The following is a 22,847-nucleotide window of genomic DNA, read 5'->3' on the forward strand; positions in this document are numbered from 1 at the left end:
CGGTCAATTCCATACTTCCTCTCGAGCAGACGACTTTTCCAAAGGGTTGCCGGGATGAACCCGATGAGTTTCCATTCAGTTTCTTCCATCATCGCCAAATGGAGGTGAAACAAGTATTTTTATTTTGATGTATGAAATGTTATTTTTCAACATTATATAATAAATTTTCATAGAAAGCGAAAACTGAAATTTTAGAAGTATGAATGCAATAATCTTCAAGAATAATTCAAAAGCAATTCGCAATCTCTTTGAAATTTATGACTTAACTAGTAATTTAGTATATAAATAAGCAAAATAAATAAATAAATAATAAAAATAAATAAATATATGTTCCTAAAGTAATGCTTAAATTTCCAACATGATTTATAATAAGAATTTGATAAATGAAAATATTAATGTCTTCTGAGAAAATATTACTTTTAAAATATCATTGCAATAATATTAAAGCCTTTAGTTACTAATCTCTCTTTAATACACAGTTTACAAAATTGTTTACATAGGAATCTTGACCTTCAGTCTTTCTAACTTCAGCAAATTTTGAATAAATCAGTATAATTATTCTGTTAGCTAAAAAGATAGTTTCACTTGCTATTTATCTACAGAACTGACTACAATATTTAGAACTCGCTCAAATGAAAATTTAATGAATTTATTTCTAACTAAATTAAAACAGAATTCTTATAGCATTACACAGAAATTTGAAATCAGGCATTATTGGCTCACTATGGAGCATCAGAGAAAAGTATACAGCCTTTTTTCAACTTTTCAAAAATCTAATTTTTTTTAAAAAGCTATAAGATGCTTTCATATTAAACGCTATTAATTAAAAAAGAAATAATCCTAACAGTTTTTAGAAAGACCTCATAGGTGAGCATTTTTTATTGGGATAAATTAAAAAAAAAATACAAATGCATCAACATTAAAATATTAATCATAAATCCAAGGTTCATTTTTATTTCCAAACAAATCCTTATTTATAACTTTTATCACGTATGCAAAACAAAGCAAATAATAAATAAATAAGTAAAATTAAGTAAATCATAAATGATGTTAATAATTGATCATGGCAAAAGGAAACATTCTTTGAAAATTCTATTGTTATAATAATTTAATTTTTTAATTTCCTTTATTCTGGTCCAAGAAAATAGCTTGATTAGAATGCAGTTTCATATTTTATTAGTTTATTATTGCAAAAAAGAAAACGATGCAGAAAAATAACCAATTATAATTAATTAATCTATCAAACATTAATTAATGTAATTATAATGTATTCCAAATATAATGTACCAAACATTAAAATAAGTCAATTAATGAAAAATAACTCGTCATCAGATCCTTTAATATGATCTATCTTTATTATTTTTTAATTATTTATTGTTAAAACTTAAAATTTATCAATTTTAGGAAAATAATAAGAGATGATATTAAAAAAAAATTAGCACATATTTCAAAATAAACTCGAATATATTGTAAGAACAATTGTTGAAAGAGAATGCATTAGATTGAAATGAATTCCTTAAATTATATTACATGATTTATATCTACGCTTTTTTTTAAATTAAAATATCGAACACTTCTCACATTTTTTTTCTCTTCCTGTGTGCATTAAAAATGAATATTCTTGAATAGCGATAACGAGTAAATTATGGTAACCCTCGATGAAATTTGGCGCTCGTGATGAAAACAGGACACGGGAATTTTTTATCTCGGTGGGATTGACGCTTATGCCTGCCGCGGGCAATTATTGTTACTATTGACCTGCATGGAGCCTTGCTTTTCGCCTCTCTAATAACATGATACTAAGAATTTAACGGGATTACATTTAAACCGAAATCCTCTTCAAGGGAAGAGGTTTCAATGCATTTCAATTAAAGCAACAAATTTCTTTAGTCAAGCTTTGTGATGATACAATTGTACGATATTGTAATTTTGTAATATAAAAACAAACATTTTTTTTAAATAGTTGTTAGACGCAGACAAGGTATTATTATCCACGTTTAACATTAAATTTCTGATAGACCAAACTTCGGTCCGCAGGTTTTTTTTTTTTTTTTTTAAGAACACGAATTAGACAAGAATTATTTAGACACGAATCACATACTGATCACATATGAATAGTTTTCCTTCTTACATCATCTCATATCCATCAGCGTCATCACACAAAATTTTGATACACCAGTAGTTTATGGCAACAATGCAAGTACTACAAAAATTTACGAGGTGGCGCTGTATGGCATTGTCAGTATGAGAGCAGATAGAAAATGGCTCTAATAGTTAATCAAAAAAAAAAAAAATGTGTGTAAAATCGTGTTTTTTCAGAGAAGTCACCTATATAGATAAACTTAAAAAGCAAAACCTTTTATGTATAACCACGTTAATATTTAGTAATAAAAAATAAGGAGTTTTTTTTATGTAAATTCTTTTTTTTTCTTCTGGAAAGACATCTGTATAAATAAATTTAAAAAGCAACAATATTAAACATAAATACATAAGTAAAAAAACAAGGCGAAAAGTGCGACTCGAACCGGGGACTCGCAACATACGTTTCATTCATGTAGTTCTGACCATGCTATAGTGCACTGCCCACACTTCGAAACACTTGTTGAATATACACATACTTGTTGAATATATTTATTCTAATAGTTATTAAAAAATTGCGCGAGTGTGTATGTGTAAAATCGTGTTTTATCAGGAAAGACACCCGTTTCCGAGACACACAAAATGAATAAATTTATATAAATTCAAGAATTTCTCGTTTAAAGTTATAAGATTTTATTCTGCTTCCTCCCACCTCTCCCCTCATCTAAATCGAGGTTTCTTAAATATTTTTCTAACTTCTTATCCTATGTTCACCATAAAATATTGCTATGATCCAAAGTAGAAAAATAAATGTGAAAATAAAACAATCAAAAATATTTTTAAAATATCACTTAAAAACAATTATTTGGTTAAATTTTAAAAAGTTTCTTCGACTTATTTTGTTTAAAAAAGAAAATGTCTGAAAGAATAAGCCCTTATGATAGTTTTTAACACCTTAATATTTGAGATCAACAAGCAATTTAAGTCCTTGATCTAGATCACGTGATGTCAAAATAGCCCATAATTAATGTCATTGAGAAGAACCAACAATATGTAATGCATGTATTTATATAATATGCGTTTTGCTAAAAAAATTCAATAAATGTGATTTTAACATGATAATGTTTATTGGCCAATGTCATCCATAGATACAAGATGATGGAGAAATATGTTAGAAAAGTAATTTACATTGCAATCCATTAAATTTAAAGCTACAAATTTAGCATCTATGCTAATATGTGCTATACTAAACATTCTATTAAGCTGATTTTATGATGTTTATAGGCAGATACCACTGGTAAATTGCATGATACTGTATGCATGATGAAAAAAAATCAGTGGAAGTGGCCTCCCCAAAATTTTCTCGCTTATTCTCTGACAATGGTGTAATCCCAGAGAATACTTTGCTTTTTATTGGCGCACCATAATTATGAAATAGTAATTTTTGGCATGAATTTAGTCTTTTTTACTAAATTTGTCAAGTAATTTTTGGCGAATTTTTTTTGTAAATACTCCCGGGCATGCGTTAATAGTATTCAAAAATCAAAATTGTGTTTTTCACAAATTTTTGACTACCGATTGAAACAAAAATTTGACACAGAGCTTTATTTGTAGCCACACAATAACATGCCGAATTTCATTTATTTAAGTCTTTGCTTTTTTGTTATCGTGTTTACATGTTTCTAAAAGTGTAGACTGATAGACGATCAACATCTAGTTTTCGAGTAAGCTGGAAAAATGAAGAAGATACAATGCAGTTTGATAATCAGGGTATATTACAAAATTCACAGATGGAATCTGGGAAGAAAAGATTATAGCTATGAATAGTCTTCCATTTCTCTGATCCCCTGAGAATCTTGGCTAGAGCTCTCCTCATAAGAAAATTACTTTTTCTAAGAAACCAAATTAGAAATAAATATTAAGTTTAATGCAAAACCTCTTGGTTCCTTTTTTGCATTAAACTTAATATTTATTTCTATTTGGTTATAGCAACATTAGTTCTCTCTAAATACAATGCATCTTTTATTAGTTTGCTTCAGAAAATATTCATTTTTAATTGAATTTCACAATAATTACTTTTTGGATTTATAGTTTCTTTTTCTAAGAAATTTGACCTCATGGAATGGACTGGGATGAAACTTGAGCACCAATATAGCTATCAGTTTCAAAGCTAGATTGCAAGAATTAGGATGGTTTGGAATATTGAAAGAAACATAAATCATTCATGTTTCTTGTAATGTATCCAAATCTGCTAATGGAGCAGTATTAAATGTAAGCAAAAGAAAGAAAAAAAAAAGAGTAGTTCGTAGGTTTATTGACTTGGTCTTTTTTTTGATGGGGGGGGAGGCAAAAAAAAACCCTTTTCAATTAATAGAATTATTATTAATCATTATTAAGGATTTAATTTCTTCATTACATTGGAATTATATTTAAATTCAAAACTATATTACATATATATAGCTTTAAAATAGAAAAATTACTTTTTTTATGAAAAATTTAAAATATTTAAATAAGAGGATCATCTAGAGTAAACCATGTATAAAAGATTTTATTGAAATTTTTCAATGCAATCATCATGGAGAGCTAAATATCCGAGGCTTAAAATATGTCTTAATTGCAAAATATCCAAAAATGATTCTTGAAAATAATATTAATTAGAAAAATTAGCATGGTATTATTTTAATAAAATATTTTTATTAACAAACATGTACAAATGACGTTGGGAACAAGTGATGTCAATATATATATCATATTCAAACTTATATTAACAAATTATATCTAACAGAATTTATATATATCTTTGCTGATTATTAAAAAATAGCATGTACATAATGTATCAAAATGAATGAGATTTATGCAAATATAATATGGCTGAACACAGAACTACCAAGCTTTCCAGCAAGTAAGCATTCTCCAGTCACATGAGCAACAAATCAAAATAAGATGGCTATTAAAATTCTCCTCTCAAAGTTCTAGTCCTTGTTTCCAACTAAATAATGTCCCCAAAGATATTCATATATTGACAGATCAACTTATGCTAAAATTTACAATCCCCACAATTACATACAATACTTTAGCTTAAAAAAAATGTAACTATATGCTTTGTTTGAATATGCTACTAAGATCTATAAAATGTTGTACTTTCTTTCTTTTCTTTTGCAAATTTTACCAAAATAAAAAAGATATGAGAATAACTCATAAGAATCTGCAAATTATATTTGCAACATTTTTATATCTATTGAATTTAGTAAACCAAAATTCTGTAGCTGAAGAGTTTTGAGAAACAAAGTATTTCAATGAAATAAAATTATTTGTATCAAAGTAAAATTAATTCATTTTTATTTAATACATTAAGAAAAAAGAATGTAATATGAGATTTACAAGGACAGAGAATAATAGATAGAAACTATTAAATTTATAAAAATACAAATTTTATTTCAGTAATAAATTTAAAAGGTAATTTCCCATTTTTCATATAGGTTATTTCTGCAATTACAGATTCAATATCCATAAAATAAATGATTGAATTGATATAAACCAATTCCTCAAGATTCTAGTATCAGGTTGCGATAACAAAGGCCAACTATGGAAATTTTAAAATAATTAAAATTATCATAATCTTTTGACTGATAAATCAGATTGCATTCACACATAACATAATTGTTTTCCAATACATACATTTTAAATGGCAATCACAGATATTAAGGCTTTATTAAAGATAAATTCTTATATCTAAACTTTAGCATTCAAGGAAAAAGAGAAATTTCAAATTTCAAACTGCAAATTAGCTATGCAGAGAAAAATTCTGATTTACAACTATTTAAAAAAAATGCAACTTATTTAAAAGTTGTCATCAAATACCTAAATGCAACAAAAGAATTTCTTTCCTTGATTTAGATAACAATCCAGAATATCTATGGTTTTCTGTATTTTGTTTGTATTACAAATTGTCGTGTATATGATAAAAATATTTATTGCAAGACATTCTGGTAGAATTTTTTGATTATTATATATATTTTTAATAAATGAAACATAATAATTATATATCCATTTGGAGAGGTAAACAAAGAAGAATACTTTGAGAAGCATGGGAGTAGGAACTTGTTTAAAATGTCAAATTTCTAACCATTTTACAATTTTTTCTTCAAAATTATTAACATATTTTGAAAGTTCTTGCTTTGGGGTCCCCCCCTTAGTTATTTAATATAAAATGAAGCCATAATATTGTATGCAAAATTAGAAATTTTTTGAGAAACAACAAAACTATATTTTATATATATATATATTTAAAAATAAATAAAACACAAATAAAAGAAACTCTTCGTTCAAAAATCAAAATATTCAATCAAAATTTCTGAAGTAAAAATAATACTTATCTACAACAATTATTAGCATCTAGATAGAAAATCTTAGGTGCTTTAATTACATTTAAAATAAATATGTTATTCTTGGAAATAGTTTAAAGCCACAGCATATTAATCACTTTGATGAATTTTAATGATTTATTTCTGTTTGAAATATATTAGTTGAAACTGATAAAAAATGAAAATTTAGCAACTCATCAATTCTTTAACTGAAAGACTTGGGGACAATTATAAAGAGGATTAAATTTGTTCTGCCAAATATTACATAAAACTGTCTCTATCGAAGATTTTTTTAGGACTAGCTCTTAGGTGGATCATACAATAATAAATAAAATATATATGACTGTCATCATAATAGCACTGTGTAAGTACAAAATATAAGTGGCATTTTGTTACTGACATAAAATTCTCAAATAACAAACAGATCATGGAAATTTACATACTGTAAAATAAATATATATCACATGAAAAAAAATGATAATAATGTAATGAAAGACTTAGTCCTATCATAATGCATGCATTTTAATTTACATATCCTTTTAAACCATAACGCAAAACTAGCAAAAACAGAGTTATCAGTCATCTTGATTATAAGGCACAAGAAAAGGATAATAAATTGATTATTCATGATATATGTCTTAATTTCCTTATGTATCCTGTAAATTACAGAAAATAACTTTCTTTTTATAATGAGTTTGCATGATAAAAAAGGTGAAATATAAAAACGTTTATGGTGAAAAAGTGCATTGAAAGGAGTCTAATTCATATGCAAAACATCTCAGTCATTCAATCATTCACACAATTCATTAAAAAAATTCATTTAAAAGGATTCTATATCAACAGTTGATAGTTTATTTAAAAATGTCATCCAGGGTTGGTAACTCAGGAGAACTGTCTGGTCCTAGAGAATTATTCTGATCTTCAAAAACTTCTACTGTATCTCTAATAGATGCAGGTGGTTCATTCAAATTAGGTCTCTCTGCAGATTTCCTGCTCTCTGACACACTAGCTCCTGGTTCAGTAGAAGCATCAGAAGAAGAACCGAGATCAATAATATCAGGATCATCGTGAAAGTCCTTATCATAAGTAACTAGTATAGGTGAGTCTTGTTTTGGTGGATCCCTCTCAGTTTCAATTTCATCCATACGCTCTATACAAAGAGGGGGAAAAAAAAGATTCAATTGAAAAGTTATCTGTTTAATATAATCATGTAGTGTACTTCCACATTATGGCTCATTATAGGTCCAGATATTGTCTTTAATTAATTAATTTAAAGCATAAAATTTAATATTTTTTTATATTATGAAAAAAATATCAATATTAAGGCAATTGTGAAGTTAATTTCTGAATTCTTTTTTAAAAATATTCACACAAAAAAATTATGTATACATATATCACATTAACATATAAAATGTAAAGAAAACAGCACATACTTTCAACTTTTTTACATTATCTCAAAAATAAACTGAAGGGAAAGAAATTTTTTTTAACTAATGATACTTTTTTCAAAATCTGGCTAACAGGTGGTATATGTTATTTGATGATTGTTTAGGCATGTTACAGATTTCTGCTAATTCAGAAGATGCTGTTGAGTGCCTTCTTAATAGATTCAAACATAGTATCACTCGTGTGGCAAACTTTGAACGAAAGGCAATTTACAATCACAAGAATTATTTTATTGTAAATAATGTATATTAATTTAATTTCATAATAGATATAGCTTCATAATTTGTATTCTTTTAACTTCGTAACAGTAAGAATAAAGAGTTGACAAAGGCAATCTATAATTTATGCACTTCTGAATTACAAAAACAAAACATTCCAGAATGTAATTGACATCATAAATAAAAAAAAAAGAAACAATAATTGCATTCAATTTAATTTTAAAAAAGTGAAAATAATTGTCCTTATAAATAGAATATTATGACATTAATACATTAAAACATTGCTTTAACAGAGAAATTGTACCCCATCCTTTCTAATCATTATTAGGCAAGTTGTGAAGTTAATTTAGACCACCCTTTGAATTGCCTATTCTTGTCATTCCTCATCAGCAATAAATTTATTCATCAAATAAGCCCTGATATAATAAGACAAAAAAGAAATATTGTCTACAAAATGATTCAAGATTTAAAAGATGAGCTCTAAAAAACTGTGAAATCTTAATGCTTTACTGTTGCAGCAAATGTAACAGCCCAAAAGCAAAGGTTTAAAAAAAAAATCTACTGGCAAAGCAAACTGTATTGCCCCATAAAATAAAGGTTTAACATCGAGATTTCCAAATGTTATAAACAAGCACAAATCTATACTTGTTCACAATATCAAAATGAATTGAAATGCATCCACTCATATTATTTAGAGGAAAATGTTCGTTAAAATGTTGTAGAGAGAGTATTTCTTAGGCATAAGTTATATATAACTAATATGATTTGTTACATTAACATTTTAATACTAAACTGGACCAAGGAAATAACAAATAGAATTCTCAAAACCAGTTGTATGCTGCTTTAAACATTACAAATATTTTATGGCAGGTAAATTTGTCATAAAGAAAAATATTTGAGACCATTTTTTTCTACCATATTTTTCAAGATAAGAACACTTCAAAATTTTCACAAAGCGACACAAATTTTGCTAATATTTTTCTAATTTAGTCTCAAAAGTAAAATAATAGCATTATATCATTTATAAGGTTGTATAATATCATTTAAATTTAGCATTTAGTCCGAGCTATTTTTAAAGGGATTAATTTTCTATACAATTCATTTCCCATACTATATAATTTTACTACATCATTAATTATAATTTAAAATTAAAAGAAATCTGAAGTTATGAATTTTAAAATTCTTTCACAGAGCAGGTCTAATTTGCTGATCAGTTTCAAAAACTTTTCAGTCAAGTAATGCTCACAGTGAGAAACACTTTTAATGAAATTTCAAAAGAAGAATTTTCCCCGTGAGAAAAATGTTTCTTATTCATTCATAAATTTACATTTAATGAGCTTTGAAAAAGCAAGATGATAAATATCTTTAATTTTATTATTAGAAATAAAACATAATTAAACACAAAATTGCTAAAATCAAACAGTCCATGACTCATATGACTCAATAACATGAGACTAAATAACAACAACATGAGATTGTCAGAAACTTAAGATCATTTATTGATTAATCCAAAAAACAGCCAAAAGGTGACATTGTAATTTCAGAAAAATGTGATTAGTAGAAATGGAAATACTTTTTCTTTTTGCAAGCTATGCAACTAATGATTCTAATAAAAGAAAAGAATAAGTGCTGCTCAAGAAACATTTTCCTATTCAATGGTGGTTTATGCTGATCTTAGAAGTTGATCTAATCAAACTTTTCTATCAATATAAAGAGAACTTCACAATAGACAGAGGCGGCGATATCAGGGGGCTTGCTGCCTGCCCCTCTTTCAGAGAGAGATAGGGAGTTTTGTCGGCAAAAGTCTTCACCACTTCAATTTGGTTGTAGAGAGCTGCACATTATCGAACATGATTATTTAAAAATGACCTTAAAGTTAATATATTGTAAGCTGAAATATCCAAGTAACAGTTAAAGCAGTTCGGCAAAATAATCAATAGAGTGCCAGGTCAATAAGATGCCGTATTTTGCAAGCAATTTTTCATAAACTGACTAAGAAGTAATTACAATGGATATCGAATCCATTAAGTACGCAGATTTTCAGACATCTGATTCAAATGTTGTTCATTCAGCATATGATTTGCATTACTTTTGGCAATATAACCAACAAGGCTACATGTGAATCATATCTCATTTTGTCAAAAATGTTTGATTGGTCGACAAAGAATTCAGTGTGATAGATGTTGACGGTGTTGTACACAAGTTTTCAGTTATCTGATTTAAATGTTGTTCATTCAGCTTAAAATTCATACCATATTTAATAGAATAATCAATAAACTGGCAAGTGAATAAGACTCCACATTTTTACCGACTAATTTTTATCTTTCAGCTAAAATGTTATCGTAGGTTATGGAGAAAAAAAAATTATTTTCATCGAATACTTGCCAGTGGAATTATTAGAGAAATTAAGGTTTTTATACTATACATAAATAGGGTGATATAGTTGTTTTTCCTAACTCTTCATTAAAATTCTAGTTCTTAAATTAATTGTCAACTCAATCATTTAATTGTTACTTCCCAGATAATGATTTGATTATTTTATTTATTTCACTATGAGAACTGTCTAATCTAATATCTGATTAATGGTTAAACTAAATTTAATAAAGCAATTTTTTTTCTTTTGACATTCTTGTGCATATGCATGGTAAGAAGTTTTACTTTTCTGTAGTCAAATTATGCAAATTCATAAAATCCAGGAGTTATTAAATATAAATTAAGTTAATTTAATAATAAAATGTTTGGGTCCCCCCCCCCCCAATTTACCATGCTGTAATTACTTCACTAAAGAATAATTACCAACTGCAACTGATGTCAAAAAAAAAAAACATGTGGTGCAGTAGCTTTTTAGTTACACTAAAAGAGTTTATTCAAGTATGCAATAAATTTGTTAAATAAATTATCACCTAAATTCTTCAGATTCTGCCTTCAGTATTATAAATGTAATCGGAGAATTTTTTTTTTTTCATTTTAATTCTTTCTTTCAATTACTCTTTGTGGCAAAAACTATATAATTACAGATGCTTTTAAATTTTTAATACACTTTGAATAAAGATGTCTTGATAAAAAGATAATTAAAATATTTATTCATAGAATATCCATATATAGCATATTAACACCTTGACATACAAAATTACTCAACTTCCTAATTAGATGGCAGATCTTATTTAGGACAATTATTAATATTCTAATCCCTAGAATAATACAAGGGCGTTTGAAGTAATAATGCATTTTCAAGTAATTTTTCCATTTTAAATTATTTAACACTTTCACTTAAATGAAGATTTAAAATTAAAAATGTAGTAATTCGATGCTCGAGTCAGGCTTGTCATTGCATATGAAGGTGTTAAGAAATACCAATACATGTAACTGAGGGGAGAAAATTCATTTTTTTTTTGGGGGGGGGAGAAACATTAGCTTGCAATAGTTTCAAGGGAAAAAGAACTTAACCGTAAGAATGCATGCCTAAAATGAAGATAGGGAAGATCCTATTCAAGATCTCAATGTTTCTTAATAAAATGCATTGGTTTTGAAAAGCCTAAATATACAATGAAAAAATAAATCCAATGTTTCAGTAGTTCATTTTTAATGAGATTTTTTTTTATATATATATTTGCTTTAAATTAAGTTTGTACTAAGTTTGTTAATATTAAGTTTGTAAATATATCTACAAAATATTTTTCCAACCTTCTTAAGAAACAACATCATTGTATCCTTTCCGCATTCTATATTGTTCGTTTCCGAACTACAGTAAATTTTTGTTGAGCACTCACACTTATATGATATAGATCGTACAGATTTGTAATACATTTGAAGTCCTGCCTTGTTATTTCAATCCTTATTTAAAAATTATATTAGGTAAAGGACTGCTAAAGAATCAATTTTTGTCAAAAACATCAAATATTTTTTTAATTTGTTTTCCTGGATTTCTAAAAAGTTTATTTTATAAAATATTTTGAATTTATTTCAACATTCATTTTATATAACTTCTGATATAAAATGATTTGACCATGCTTATGTTAATTTAGCATCATGCATCATTCTGGTGCAATATGTATTTCTATCTATATACCACAATCTAGAATGAAATATAACCATATTTTTTCTAAAATTAGACTTCAAAGAAATTAAATCTCAAGAATCTCATTAAAAAAAAATCTTGCATATTGACAAGCCTTTAATGGTCAGTAAAAGAAACTGAGAACATTTCTTCATAAATATCTTTGTAAATTTTTAACAATGAAAGAAAAGATCAGCATCTGAATAAAAAAGGAGCTAAATAATACTTAATTTTCTTTAATTAAATGTAAGATTAAGTATTATGAGTTATTTTAAAGGCAAATTAGAAAAATTGCCCTTGCCGCCACCTCTGACAATAGAATGAGAATATTTTACAGGAAGAGCATACACAAAGGATTAATAATAATATACACCCTGTGTGCATAATAGAAAATTTTGAAAATTGAAAACAATCATTAAGCATGGTCTACAATCATTTAAACAGCTAGCAACACTTACCACAGTGCTGGGAATGTATGAGTTGCTTCTTATATTATAGATATAGCAAGCTACCAAATGGTATTCTATTATATAGAAAGTGATAAAATGAATTCTTACTTCCTGTCTATCTCTACAAAATTTAGAGTCCTTAACAGCTGTGTGGCATAAATACAGAATTTAGAAAACATTTTCATAACAATTAGTAGCATGAATTTTAGTTGATGCTATTTAGTTATGAAATATTTTATGAGCAAATGAAGCCAACTTTCACCTGAATGATCTAATGAATGCACAAAATAGCAGCATTGAAACAAATGCACATTTTGCAAAAGTTATGATATGGTTTAATTTCACATCTATAAATATTATTAGATCTTTTTTGTAAGTATAATTTTAACAGTTTTTAAAATCAGCACAATCAATTGTTAATGGCATAAAGACATACTGACAACATTTATCAAAGAAGAACAGAACAAGTAACAGAAGTTCCAGAAAGAAATAACATTACCATGTTCAAAGCTGGACTAAATTAAGTTCTTGAAGAGCTCTTAGAAAAGATATGATTCAGGACTGACCTTTCCTTTCTAAAATTTGGTAATTCTTTTTTGTTGATTTTAATTTAATATATACATCAGGCATGGCAAGTCATCTTCATGCAAGTTGGTTTCAATACTTACACAAATAATTTAAATTTAAATATAATTTTTAGCAAAACTAATCAAAAAGTAATTTTGACAAAACCAATTAACCAGCTTCCAGTCATTAACTACTATATCAATTTCTCTATTACTTAGTTCATACGAAATTCATTGTCTCATCAAATATCCATCGGTGAAAGCAAAGGGAAAAGGATTCTGTTTACTATCTATGTAGTATAAAAGAGATTTTTAAAAAAATGAAATTACAGTGATGCCAAACTTAGACGAAAGGTGAACCAGATATTTATGTTTTTAATAGTGTTATGAAATTAAGGGACTGTCTCCATTAGAAAAGTTAATGTTAATGTAAAATTACAATAAAAATTTTTTTTAAATGGCACGCCTTAAATGTCAAACAGTTTATGGCATCATGGAAATGAAGTTATATCCAAACGAATTATCTAAAAACAATTATAACCTATATTATTAAAAAACAATCTAAATGATTTTTTTTTTAAATTATATTTTACATTGTGTGTCAATAAAAGTATTATTCAAAAATGTAGAATTCCCTTTTTTTCAATTGCGCATTTTTATTATCTCAAACAGCATAACATATAACTCTTAATTTAATTTAGAGTGACTTCCCAAGTGAAAGTATATCCAAAATAAAGAAATCCAAACAATCTAGAGTAAATATGTGGATAAACTGGAAGTATACATACATATCTCCAAAGATTTAGAAATTAATTATTGGGCTACAATTAATGTGGTCATCTAGTATAAATTTTCTTTTATTCACTGACCAATTAGTATGTAAATACCTAGTTCATTAATTTTACAGAACATTTTCCTCAAATGAGAACCTTTACATTCTTTAAGGATAGCATGATAAAAGCACAGTATTATATTATATATATATTCGCTCTGTATTCATAACTAAGCAGCATAAAAAGGATGTTTTTTTAATTTTATTTTATTTCTTCCAAACAAGAAATGAACATCTCTCATTTTTATAAAATAATTTTTAAATTTTCTTAAATTACAAAAGTATGTATTAATTACGTGCTTGATTTGACACCAAGAACAGACAAAACACACAGAACGATAAAACAACACACTTAAAAATTCTACTTCTAATCAATAGATTACAAATGATGACTAACCATCTGTACTTGGAGTCGCAGGTTCTGTTTCTGGAATATCTGAATCTTCTCGTTCTTCTTCAGATGTTTCTTCCACCTCCATAACACCATCATGAACAACTTCTTCCTCTTTCTGCATCTCAGCATATTTCTGCATAATCTAAATACAAAATGTTTCATATTAAAGTTTGACATTGAAAATCTGATTTAAAAAACAGCAAATTGCACTTTTTTAAATTTTTATTAAAAAAGAAAAGAAAAAACATAGAGGTGTTAAATCTTTTAATTTATAAAACCCACTTTTTCATGTCAAAAATATTACAGCACAAAAATTAACATTTATGTTTAAAAATCTGAAAAGTTACCTTAGCAATGATACCAATTTAATAATTGTGCAAATTTCTCCAAAATTTTACAATTTTATTTATTTTCGCTAATTTTTAACAATAGATTATATAGTTGCTCCAAAATTCAACCGGCTTGAATTGCTTCATCATATGTTTAATCTCATGATTTTCTTTCATTTTTTTAAAGTTTAATATTCTGTTTAATATCTGTGTAGTTTACAAGATGAATTTAAAAAGTGGAGTTATAATATAAAACCTAGAAGAGATGAACAAAACATTTACGTTTTTAATAATGCTTTGATTCTGGATTGGTATCCTTTAGAAAGGTTCATGTACAGAGTGAAGAAAAAAAATGCAAGGCAATTATAGTTGTCAGGCTTCAATGCCTGACAATTTGCCAAAATCATGGACTAAAATATATTTAAACAATTTAGCTGGAATTATCATTAACACTAATGTACACTCATTGAACCCGTCGGTCACAAAAGGCAACTAGCATTAACTAAAAAGTAATTATGTATAAATATTTTTTGTATGATACACAAAAGTAAATTTTTTCAACTAATAGAAAATATCAATAATTCAAAATTAAGTTAAATATAAAATTAAAGTGAAAAATGAAATTTGAAATATGTTTATAAATTACTTCGTCCATCTTTTTTTCACCTTCCGCAACACTACTTATTAACTTGCTTTTCAAACTCTCATCATGATCAGCAGGATCATAATCAAGTTCAGCATCTTCAGGGCAGTAACTGATAAGATCTTGTTCCATATCAAGAATACGCCTTCTTTGAAGTTCTTTTCCAATATCTTTGAAAATTTGCTCAGCTAAAAATAAAAAAAACAATTACAGCAATAAAATTTCTAGTAATGCATGTATATCTTATCTATGTATGTATGTGTGTTGGTATTCAATAGGGCAGGCCATTAAAGCTACACAATTTGGCACATAGGATTCTTAGGAGGATAAGAATCTTCATCTCAGGAAAAACAGTTTAAAATTTTAATGCATCAATTCAAAGCTTGATTTAAAGCAAAATTTTGATGTTTATCTTCCATAATTTCTAGATATTTTTATTCCAAAAAATAATTTTTGTATCACCTTAAAACTCAAAAAATAATTTTTTTATAGTTAACAGTTTGTTACGTACAATTTTTTCCCTCTAATACATTTTTAGGTTATTTTCAAAAACTCTTTACAATATTTTTCATTGTTGCAATAAAATCCAAATTATTTTCATTGTCTATATAAATATTTAATTGCATGCTTCATTTCTAATGAAAGCTAAAAATACATCTAAATAATTTTTATTTCATTAATTTTTCTGTGAAATTTGTGAAGCAAGAACTTCCAAGATAGTAAAAATATTTGGAAGTATATCCAGTAAGCTCAAATAGTTTTCATTCTTTAATATCTTTTGTTGGCTTAATTAACAGCAAAGTTTGACTTAGCACATTCAGTTAATTTGGCTAAAATGCTGCTAGAAGTAAAAGGTGTTAGACAATTTAAAGGTTATTCTATCTTAATTATAGATGTCTATGTAATCAATAAATAGGATAAGCATAAATAAGACTACTAAAAAAATAGGTAAAAATATCTATCACGATAAGAATTTTAAAATTAGCAAGAGAATCGAATACCAAATTAGAAAGAAATAAAAGATTCAACTGAAATTAAACAAAAGATTATTACCAGTATACAAATTGATTACAAAAAGCAGGTAATAATATATAAATGCAAAAATTACAATACATGAAGAAACAACTAATGAAAATTTATGATTTGATACCTACTTTTTCTACAACATTTCTTAAGTCAAAATTGTATTCAAGAAAAATTAAGAAAACTTTTGTACAAATTAACATTTTATTGATAATTGTTAGGACCAGAGCACATTTTTACACAGAACTGATAACTATACACTTTGTTTTCTTTTAATTAAGAAGCAAATAACTCATGTGTGTATACACACACACAACTTTATTTTATAGTAGAAATATGTTGAATCTTTACACTTTTTTTTTATTGAATATACATTAACAGATTAACATTACTCTATCTGTCAGGAGACCAAATGCTTTTATTCATTTCAATCACTACAGAAATAGGTTTTGGTGAAGATCCATTTTGAACAGGAGGAATTCAATAGAAGTTTGCCCCCCCTCCCCCTGCGATCAATTTGAGGCAGTAAGAAAGCTATTATTCATCCATCTTCTCACATTAGCTGAAGCTGCTGCATATGTATTTATATTCACTTAGCTTACTTCTTTCAAATTTTAGTCTTTTCTCAGATTAAAATTAAGTGCATTCATTACTTATTAATTCTTTTTCTTGTCTCTTTCCTTAGTTTTACTTTTGCAGTTTTTCCTTATATATATATATATATATATATATATATATATATATATATATATATATATATATATATATATGTGTGTGTGTGTGTGTAATTTTGCATAGTTTTTCATTATAGATCAGTAATTCCTTAGCTTTCATCTAATTTCAATAGTGTTCAAGCAACTGGAATGTCAGAATTCACAATTAAAGAAAGTTTAAATGAAATTCGAATATTGGATAAAACAAAAGTTTTGAGAACACCATGCCTACTTTAAGAAAATTATTTCCTATGTTGAGAAAGAAGTAAAATTTTCACTGAAAAAAGAAATTGCTGAAAAATATTACAACTGATGAGTTTTCAATGGAAAAAATGTATAAATAAAAGTACTTGAAACTACATTTTGGAAGAATAACTACCTGCGAGAAATGAGGCAATATAGCAAAAGCAGATGACAGATAGTCTTTACTGACGAAATATGGGTTGACAATAATTTAACATGGCAAATGAATAATATAACTGAATTATAAAAATGAATAATAACATGACATGCTGGCAAAATTAAACAATTTCAGGAGCCAAAATAAATATTAACTCTAAAACTCAACAGTTTGTTATACATGCTAAATCATTCATGGGATTTATTCTTGATACTCAATTAATCTACAAAGTTTCAAACAGAAGTGGGGGGAAATAGGTGTTGGAGAAACTTATTCCAAATCTACAATCAAAATTGTCAACATAGACAATGCTTCATATCAAATGAAAGTTTCAAATCCAACACCTACCAAATACAACACAAGGAAACAGATGATTGATTAGCCAATAAGGAATGAAATTTTCTGTGACATGAAAATGTGAAAAGCAGAAATGTATTCGCTAAATGATAGCAGCAAACTTAAACTAACATAATAAAAAAGAATACTAACATAATAAAAAAGAATTACTAAACATAATAAAAAAGAATGGGCATTATGCTTTATGACTCCTCCTGCTTACCATTCCAATCTAAACACTACTGAATACATTTGGGCTACAGTAAAAAACCTTATCAAGGAACCAAATGTCTTTGGTTATTTGAATTTGGATAGTTTACTAATCTATTGTGTCAAGCCAAGGATGGAGTGACTTCCTAAGAATGGGAAGTGCACAGCCACCATTATTGGGAAAGGATGGAATTATAGAATAATTTGAATGAACTTGTAATTAAAATTGGGAGCAGTGATTTGGATTCCAATTCAGAAAAAATAGAATCTTGTGACACTGATTTAGATTTTTCTTAAAAAATTACAAACTTTAATATTTGTAAATGTTCCGAAACAATTATGTTTATGATCCACATTCAATATTGAATAAATTTTTAATATTGATAATATTGAAATTTTTGAAATTATAGTAGCATTGGTCTTTGCCAAATAGTTATGGCTTTTTGAAATAAGATAATTTTAAATTCTTTTAATCATAATATATTTTTAATAAAAACTTTTTAATAATTGCTTCTTTGTTTGACTTCAATTAATTTGTTTATAAAAGATTCTGGAATTTGATTTTATTTATCACATGAAGCTATAAAATCAGTCTCTAATACATTTTTATCATTTTTTTACTTCATCAATATGTTTTTTATGACTTCTGCCAATCATGTTTGTGACAATATTCAGAAACTTCAGCTTAACTTTCTTTCGATTGTCCTTATTTTCTAGTTTTTGGTTTAATCTTTCCTTTTTGGTTACTTACATATTATCACATTTTTTGAATTGATATAACTAAAAATGAAAAAAAAAAAAATTTGATTCATTCATTGTTAATTAATTATATTTTAATAATTATTGTGATTAATAAGTTGAAGAAATAGAAAATAGACATAAACAATAGATTCTGACATTTACAAATGTTTATAAAGTTGGGCTATTTCTCTAAAAGAATAAATACATTAATTACATCAATATGCTTTTTATTGAGTAAATGAATTGCTTCTTTAAGAAAATTTTTAAATTACCTGTTTTTTTTTTTTTTTGCATAATTTTTTTATTATTATTTATGGATTTTTTATTCTTACTTGCAATCAAAATGCAGCATTAAAAATATGTGGAGTGTGATAGATAATAACAAATAATTAAACTATCCTGAGGTACATCCATTTTTAAAATATCATTATTGCTTTTATAATAAAATTTAAAATTTATATTAGATAAAAATAATCAGCTGTTTATTTAATTTACATTCTGAGAATGCTTTTGTACTGTTTTGTTTTTTATCTTTCATGTGATTTTCAATTAAAATAACAGACTCATTCTTTAAAAAATTCTTATATCATAGTACAATTTTTATAACTTTTTCCAAATAGAAAACATTTTATTTAATGCCATAAACTGAAATTTAAAAAATATATGTTATAAACTAAAAATTAAATAACTCTTTAACAGAAATACCCTTTGAATTTAGCAATATATGGAAAGTACAGAAATCCATTTCAAGAACATATTTTTAAAATAATTAATATCTGCAAGTGTTTTAAAAAAATTATGGAGATTTTAGTAAGAGTAAATTTTAGAAGAAACTTCGTGGTTCATTAGTTTTAAAGAAATATATTTTGTGAATTCAATACTTTAATTAACCTAAAATACTGTATTATTTCCATTAAATCTATACAGGTATAATTGTCATTTCCTTTTTTCACCATTGTTAAAATATAAAAAGGGAGGGGGGCACCAATTTCAGCCTTTTCTCTTTATGCTAAATAATAATTATAAGAAATTTTATCAAACTTATGCATTTAAAAGAAAAAGAAATTACTTTCAAATTAAATACAGATAGTGGTACTATTATTCTACATAAAAATATTTAGAAGACCATGTGATTTTATTTCTTTTCTGGAGTTCAATGAATTTAGTCAGTTGTAGAAAATTAATTCCATTAAATAATTACTGTTAAATATTATTCAACACTATAATGATATGAAGAACATTATATTAGGCAATACAAAGCGCATTTAAAAATGAAATAAAACAAAGAAGAAACCTGTTCAAACCTGTTCTTTCCTAGTTTATTACAGTAACTCCTCAGATGTAATTAATTACAGAAAGTGGAGGCTAAAAACTTTCCCATTTTAATATGGAAAGAAGAATTAGAATAGTTAATAAAATTTCTTCTGCAGATATTCTTATTGAAAATAAAAAATTGAGGTTTACAAAGCTAATGAGTATTTTCAAGCAACTTTAATGAGCTTTGAATAAAAATGTGAAGGAAGATGGGAGTGAAGAATTTTCAAATTAAAAATCAAATGAATGCAGGAGGCTACAGGAATTTTTTACTACTACACTGCCAATGACTACAGATATTCATGTGAAAAAAGAACTGTTCTTTTCAATAACTATTTGAAATAACAATTCACTGAGAAAATGTTTTCTTTGAAACAATTTAGTTTCTTTTTCAAGCTGAGAAAATGAATTGGTTGGCTAAAGATGGCTTGGATACCAGAAAAAGATTTAGTTGGCTAAGGATTTATGATAAAATCTCTCTAAAAGCCAAGAGGAATTAAAATTAATAATTACATTCCATATCTAAAATGCATTAAGAAAAATTTTGAAAACTTAAAAAAAAAAAAAAATTAACTGCAAAACTTCCCCCTCATCAATATCCATTGATACTTTGTATTTAATTTTAACGATTAAATTAAACATCGTGATAATATAATATGTGAATCACTACTGTTTTGAACCAATACTCTTAATGATGGAAAGAAATTTTTTTAAAAACCTTGACTTTTTACTCAATGTTTGAATAAAAATTTGAGAAAAAGGAAGTGTTCTAATATGCACATCCCTATCCTTTTTTAAAGTATACACATGCCAAATTTAGAAATCCTAGATTCAAGTCTACTTTGCAGATTGCAAAGAAATTCATATTTCATTTTTTTAAATCAGAAATAAATATTATAAATAATTGGCCCTCTAACAAATTAAAGATGAAAGACATTGCTTTCATCAAATACTTATATAAAGCTCAATGTGTGTGCGTGTGTGTGTGTTGGTGCTCTACAGGCCAGACTGTTTGAAATACAGCTACCAAATTTGGCACATGCATACCCTTGGAGGTCGGGAATGTGCACCTGGGGTCCCTTTTTAATTTTTAATTAGAATTTTAATTATTAATTAAAATCTAACTTTCCCACCAAAAAAATCTTTTCATTTCCCCACCGCCAAATCAGTAACGCTTCAGGGTTGTTGTTTTTCCCACGCTAAAAAGGATAGGCTTAAGAAATTTTTGGCAGATTATTTCAAAGGATTCTGTTTATTTTCTTAAAGTTTGATGCATTTAAAGTTAAACATTAATTAATCGATCTTTCAGATTCATTCTGAAGTACTTTTGAATTAAAATGAAACAGAATAAAGGAAATTAAAAATTTCTAATCTGCATAGCGTTACCCCAACTGGCGTAGAAAATTCATGCATTTGCGTTACCATAATTGGTGTTGAAAATTCACGCATGTGCATTGTGTTCTGATTGTTGACAACGGATACGGACTTGGTTTTGAAGGCTTAATATGTTTTCAACAAATTATTTCAAATGATTCTGTTTATTTTTTTAGCGTTTCATGCATTTAAAACTAAACATTGTTAATTAATCAATATGTTCATGATGAATCTGAGAAAATTTTGTTGAAAACTTCTTGAGATATTATATAAATTAAGAAAAATATTCTTTAGTGCCCATAAGGTTTAAATACAAAGCGACTCTGTTTTCAGTACTCATATTTTTAAAAAATGCTTCGTTTCAGTAAAAAAAATATTATTATATTTATTGCAGTTTAATCATTTCCACTTTAATTTAAAGCATAAATTCTACGAGAGCTAATAGAAAATTAGGGAGATACATATTACGTTATGGCTGAAGGCCTTTATAATATTATGAGTAAATTATATGACTATTAAAATTTGCAGTTTAAAAATATTTTAATGAAGAAGCAATTAAAATAGGAGTTCTATAAAATATTTAATTATTAAAATTTTAATGTGCATTAAGATTGGCGAACCGGCTGGTAGCCAAAGGCGGCTAGTATATATATATATATATATATATATATATATATATAAAAGAGATAAATAAAAGTTTATCAGTAAGTACAAAACTCGGCATACCCAACCGTTCTTCTTCTTGAGGTGGTAAACAAATATTATCTCTTTCATTTACTTCTCTGACTTTCTCCAAAGTTTCTTTGTAATTAGGAAATTTTTCAGTTGCTTTTCTTTTATTAATAAACTTTTCAATGGCTTTATTTAAGGCTTCATGTCTGGTTCCTGAAAACACAACAATTATTTATTATAAAAATAAAAAACATTGAACCATGTTTTTAATTATAAGTTTTTGATGGGAGAGGAAGCAGGAGAATATTATCTAAGTGATATATAAGTTTTCACAACAGAACTAATGATTTCTAATGTAACTATTACTCAAAAACATATAAAATGTTAACCAGAATATAATTTTTTAAAAAATCAACAAAATTTTGAAATTATACCATTTTTTAAAAAAATCAACAGAAATATTAAATAATAATAAAGCTCAATGTGTGTGTGTGTGTGTGTGTGTTGGCGCTCTACAGGCCAGACCGTTTGACATACAGCTACCAAATTTGGTACATGTATACCTTGGAGGTTGGGAATGTGCACCTGGGGTTTCTTTTTTCGAATTTTTAATTAGAATTTTAATTATTAATTAAAAACTAACTTTCCCGCCAAAAAAATCTTCCATTTTCCCCACCGCCAACTTTT

The 22,847-nt window shown here is 26.5% G+C and overlaps 1 protein-coding gene across 1 annotated transcript in view; it reads right to left on the minus strand.

Moving 5' to 3' along the window:
• Positions 1 to 4,792: 4,792 nt before the first annotated feature.
• Positions 4,793 to 22,847, minus strand: part of LOC129983967 (uncharacterized) — a 45,511-nt gene continuing 27,456 nt past the window's right edge. The window contains exons 6-9 of the mRNA XM_056093698.1: positions 22,215 to 22,373; positions 15,381 to 15,565; positions 14,409 to 14,547; positions 4,793 to 7,593 (exon numbers count right to left, since the gene is read on the minus strand). Of these exons, the coding sequence (XP_055949673.1) occupies positions 7,295 to 7,593; positions 14,409 to 14,547; positions 15,381 to 15,565; positions 22,215 to 22,373 (782 nt within the window). The 3' untranslated portion in view covers positions 4,793 to 7,294. The remainder of the gene's footprint in view (positions 7,594 to 14,408; positions 14,548 to 15,380; positions 15,566 to 22,214; positions 22,374 to 22,847) is intronic.

Source organism: Argiope bruennichi, chromosome 9 (genome assembly GCF_947563725.1).
Source record: "Argiope bruennichi chromosome 9, qqArgBrue1.1, whole genome shotgun sequence".
Taxonomy (NCBI): Eukaryota; Metazoa; Arthropoda; class Arachnida; order Araneae; family Araneidae; genus Argiope; species Argiope bruennichi.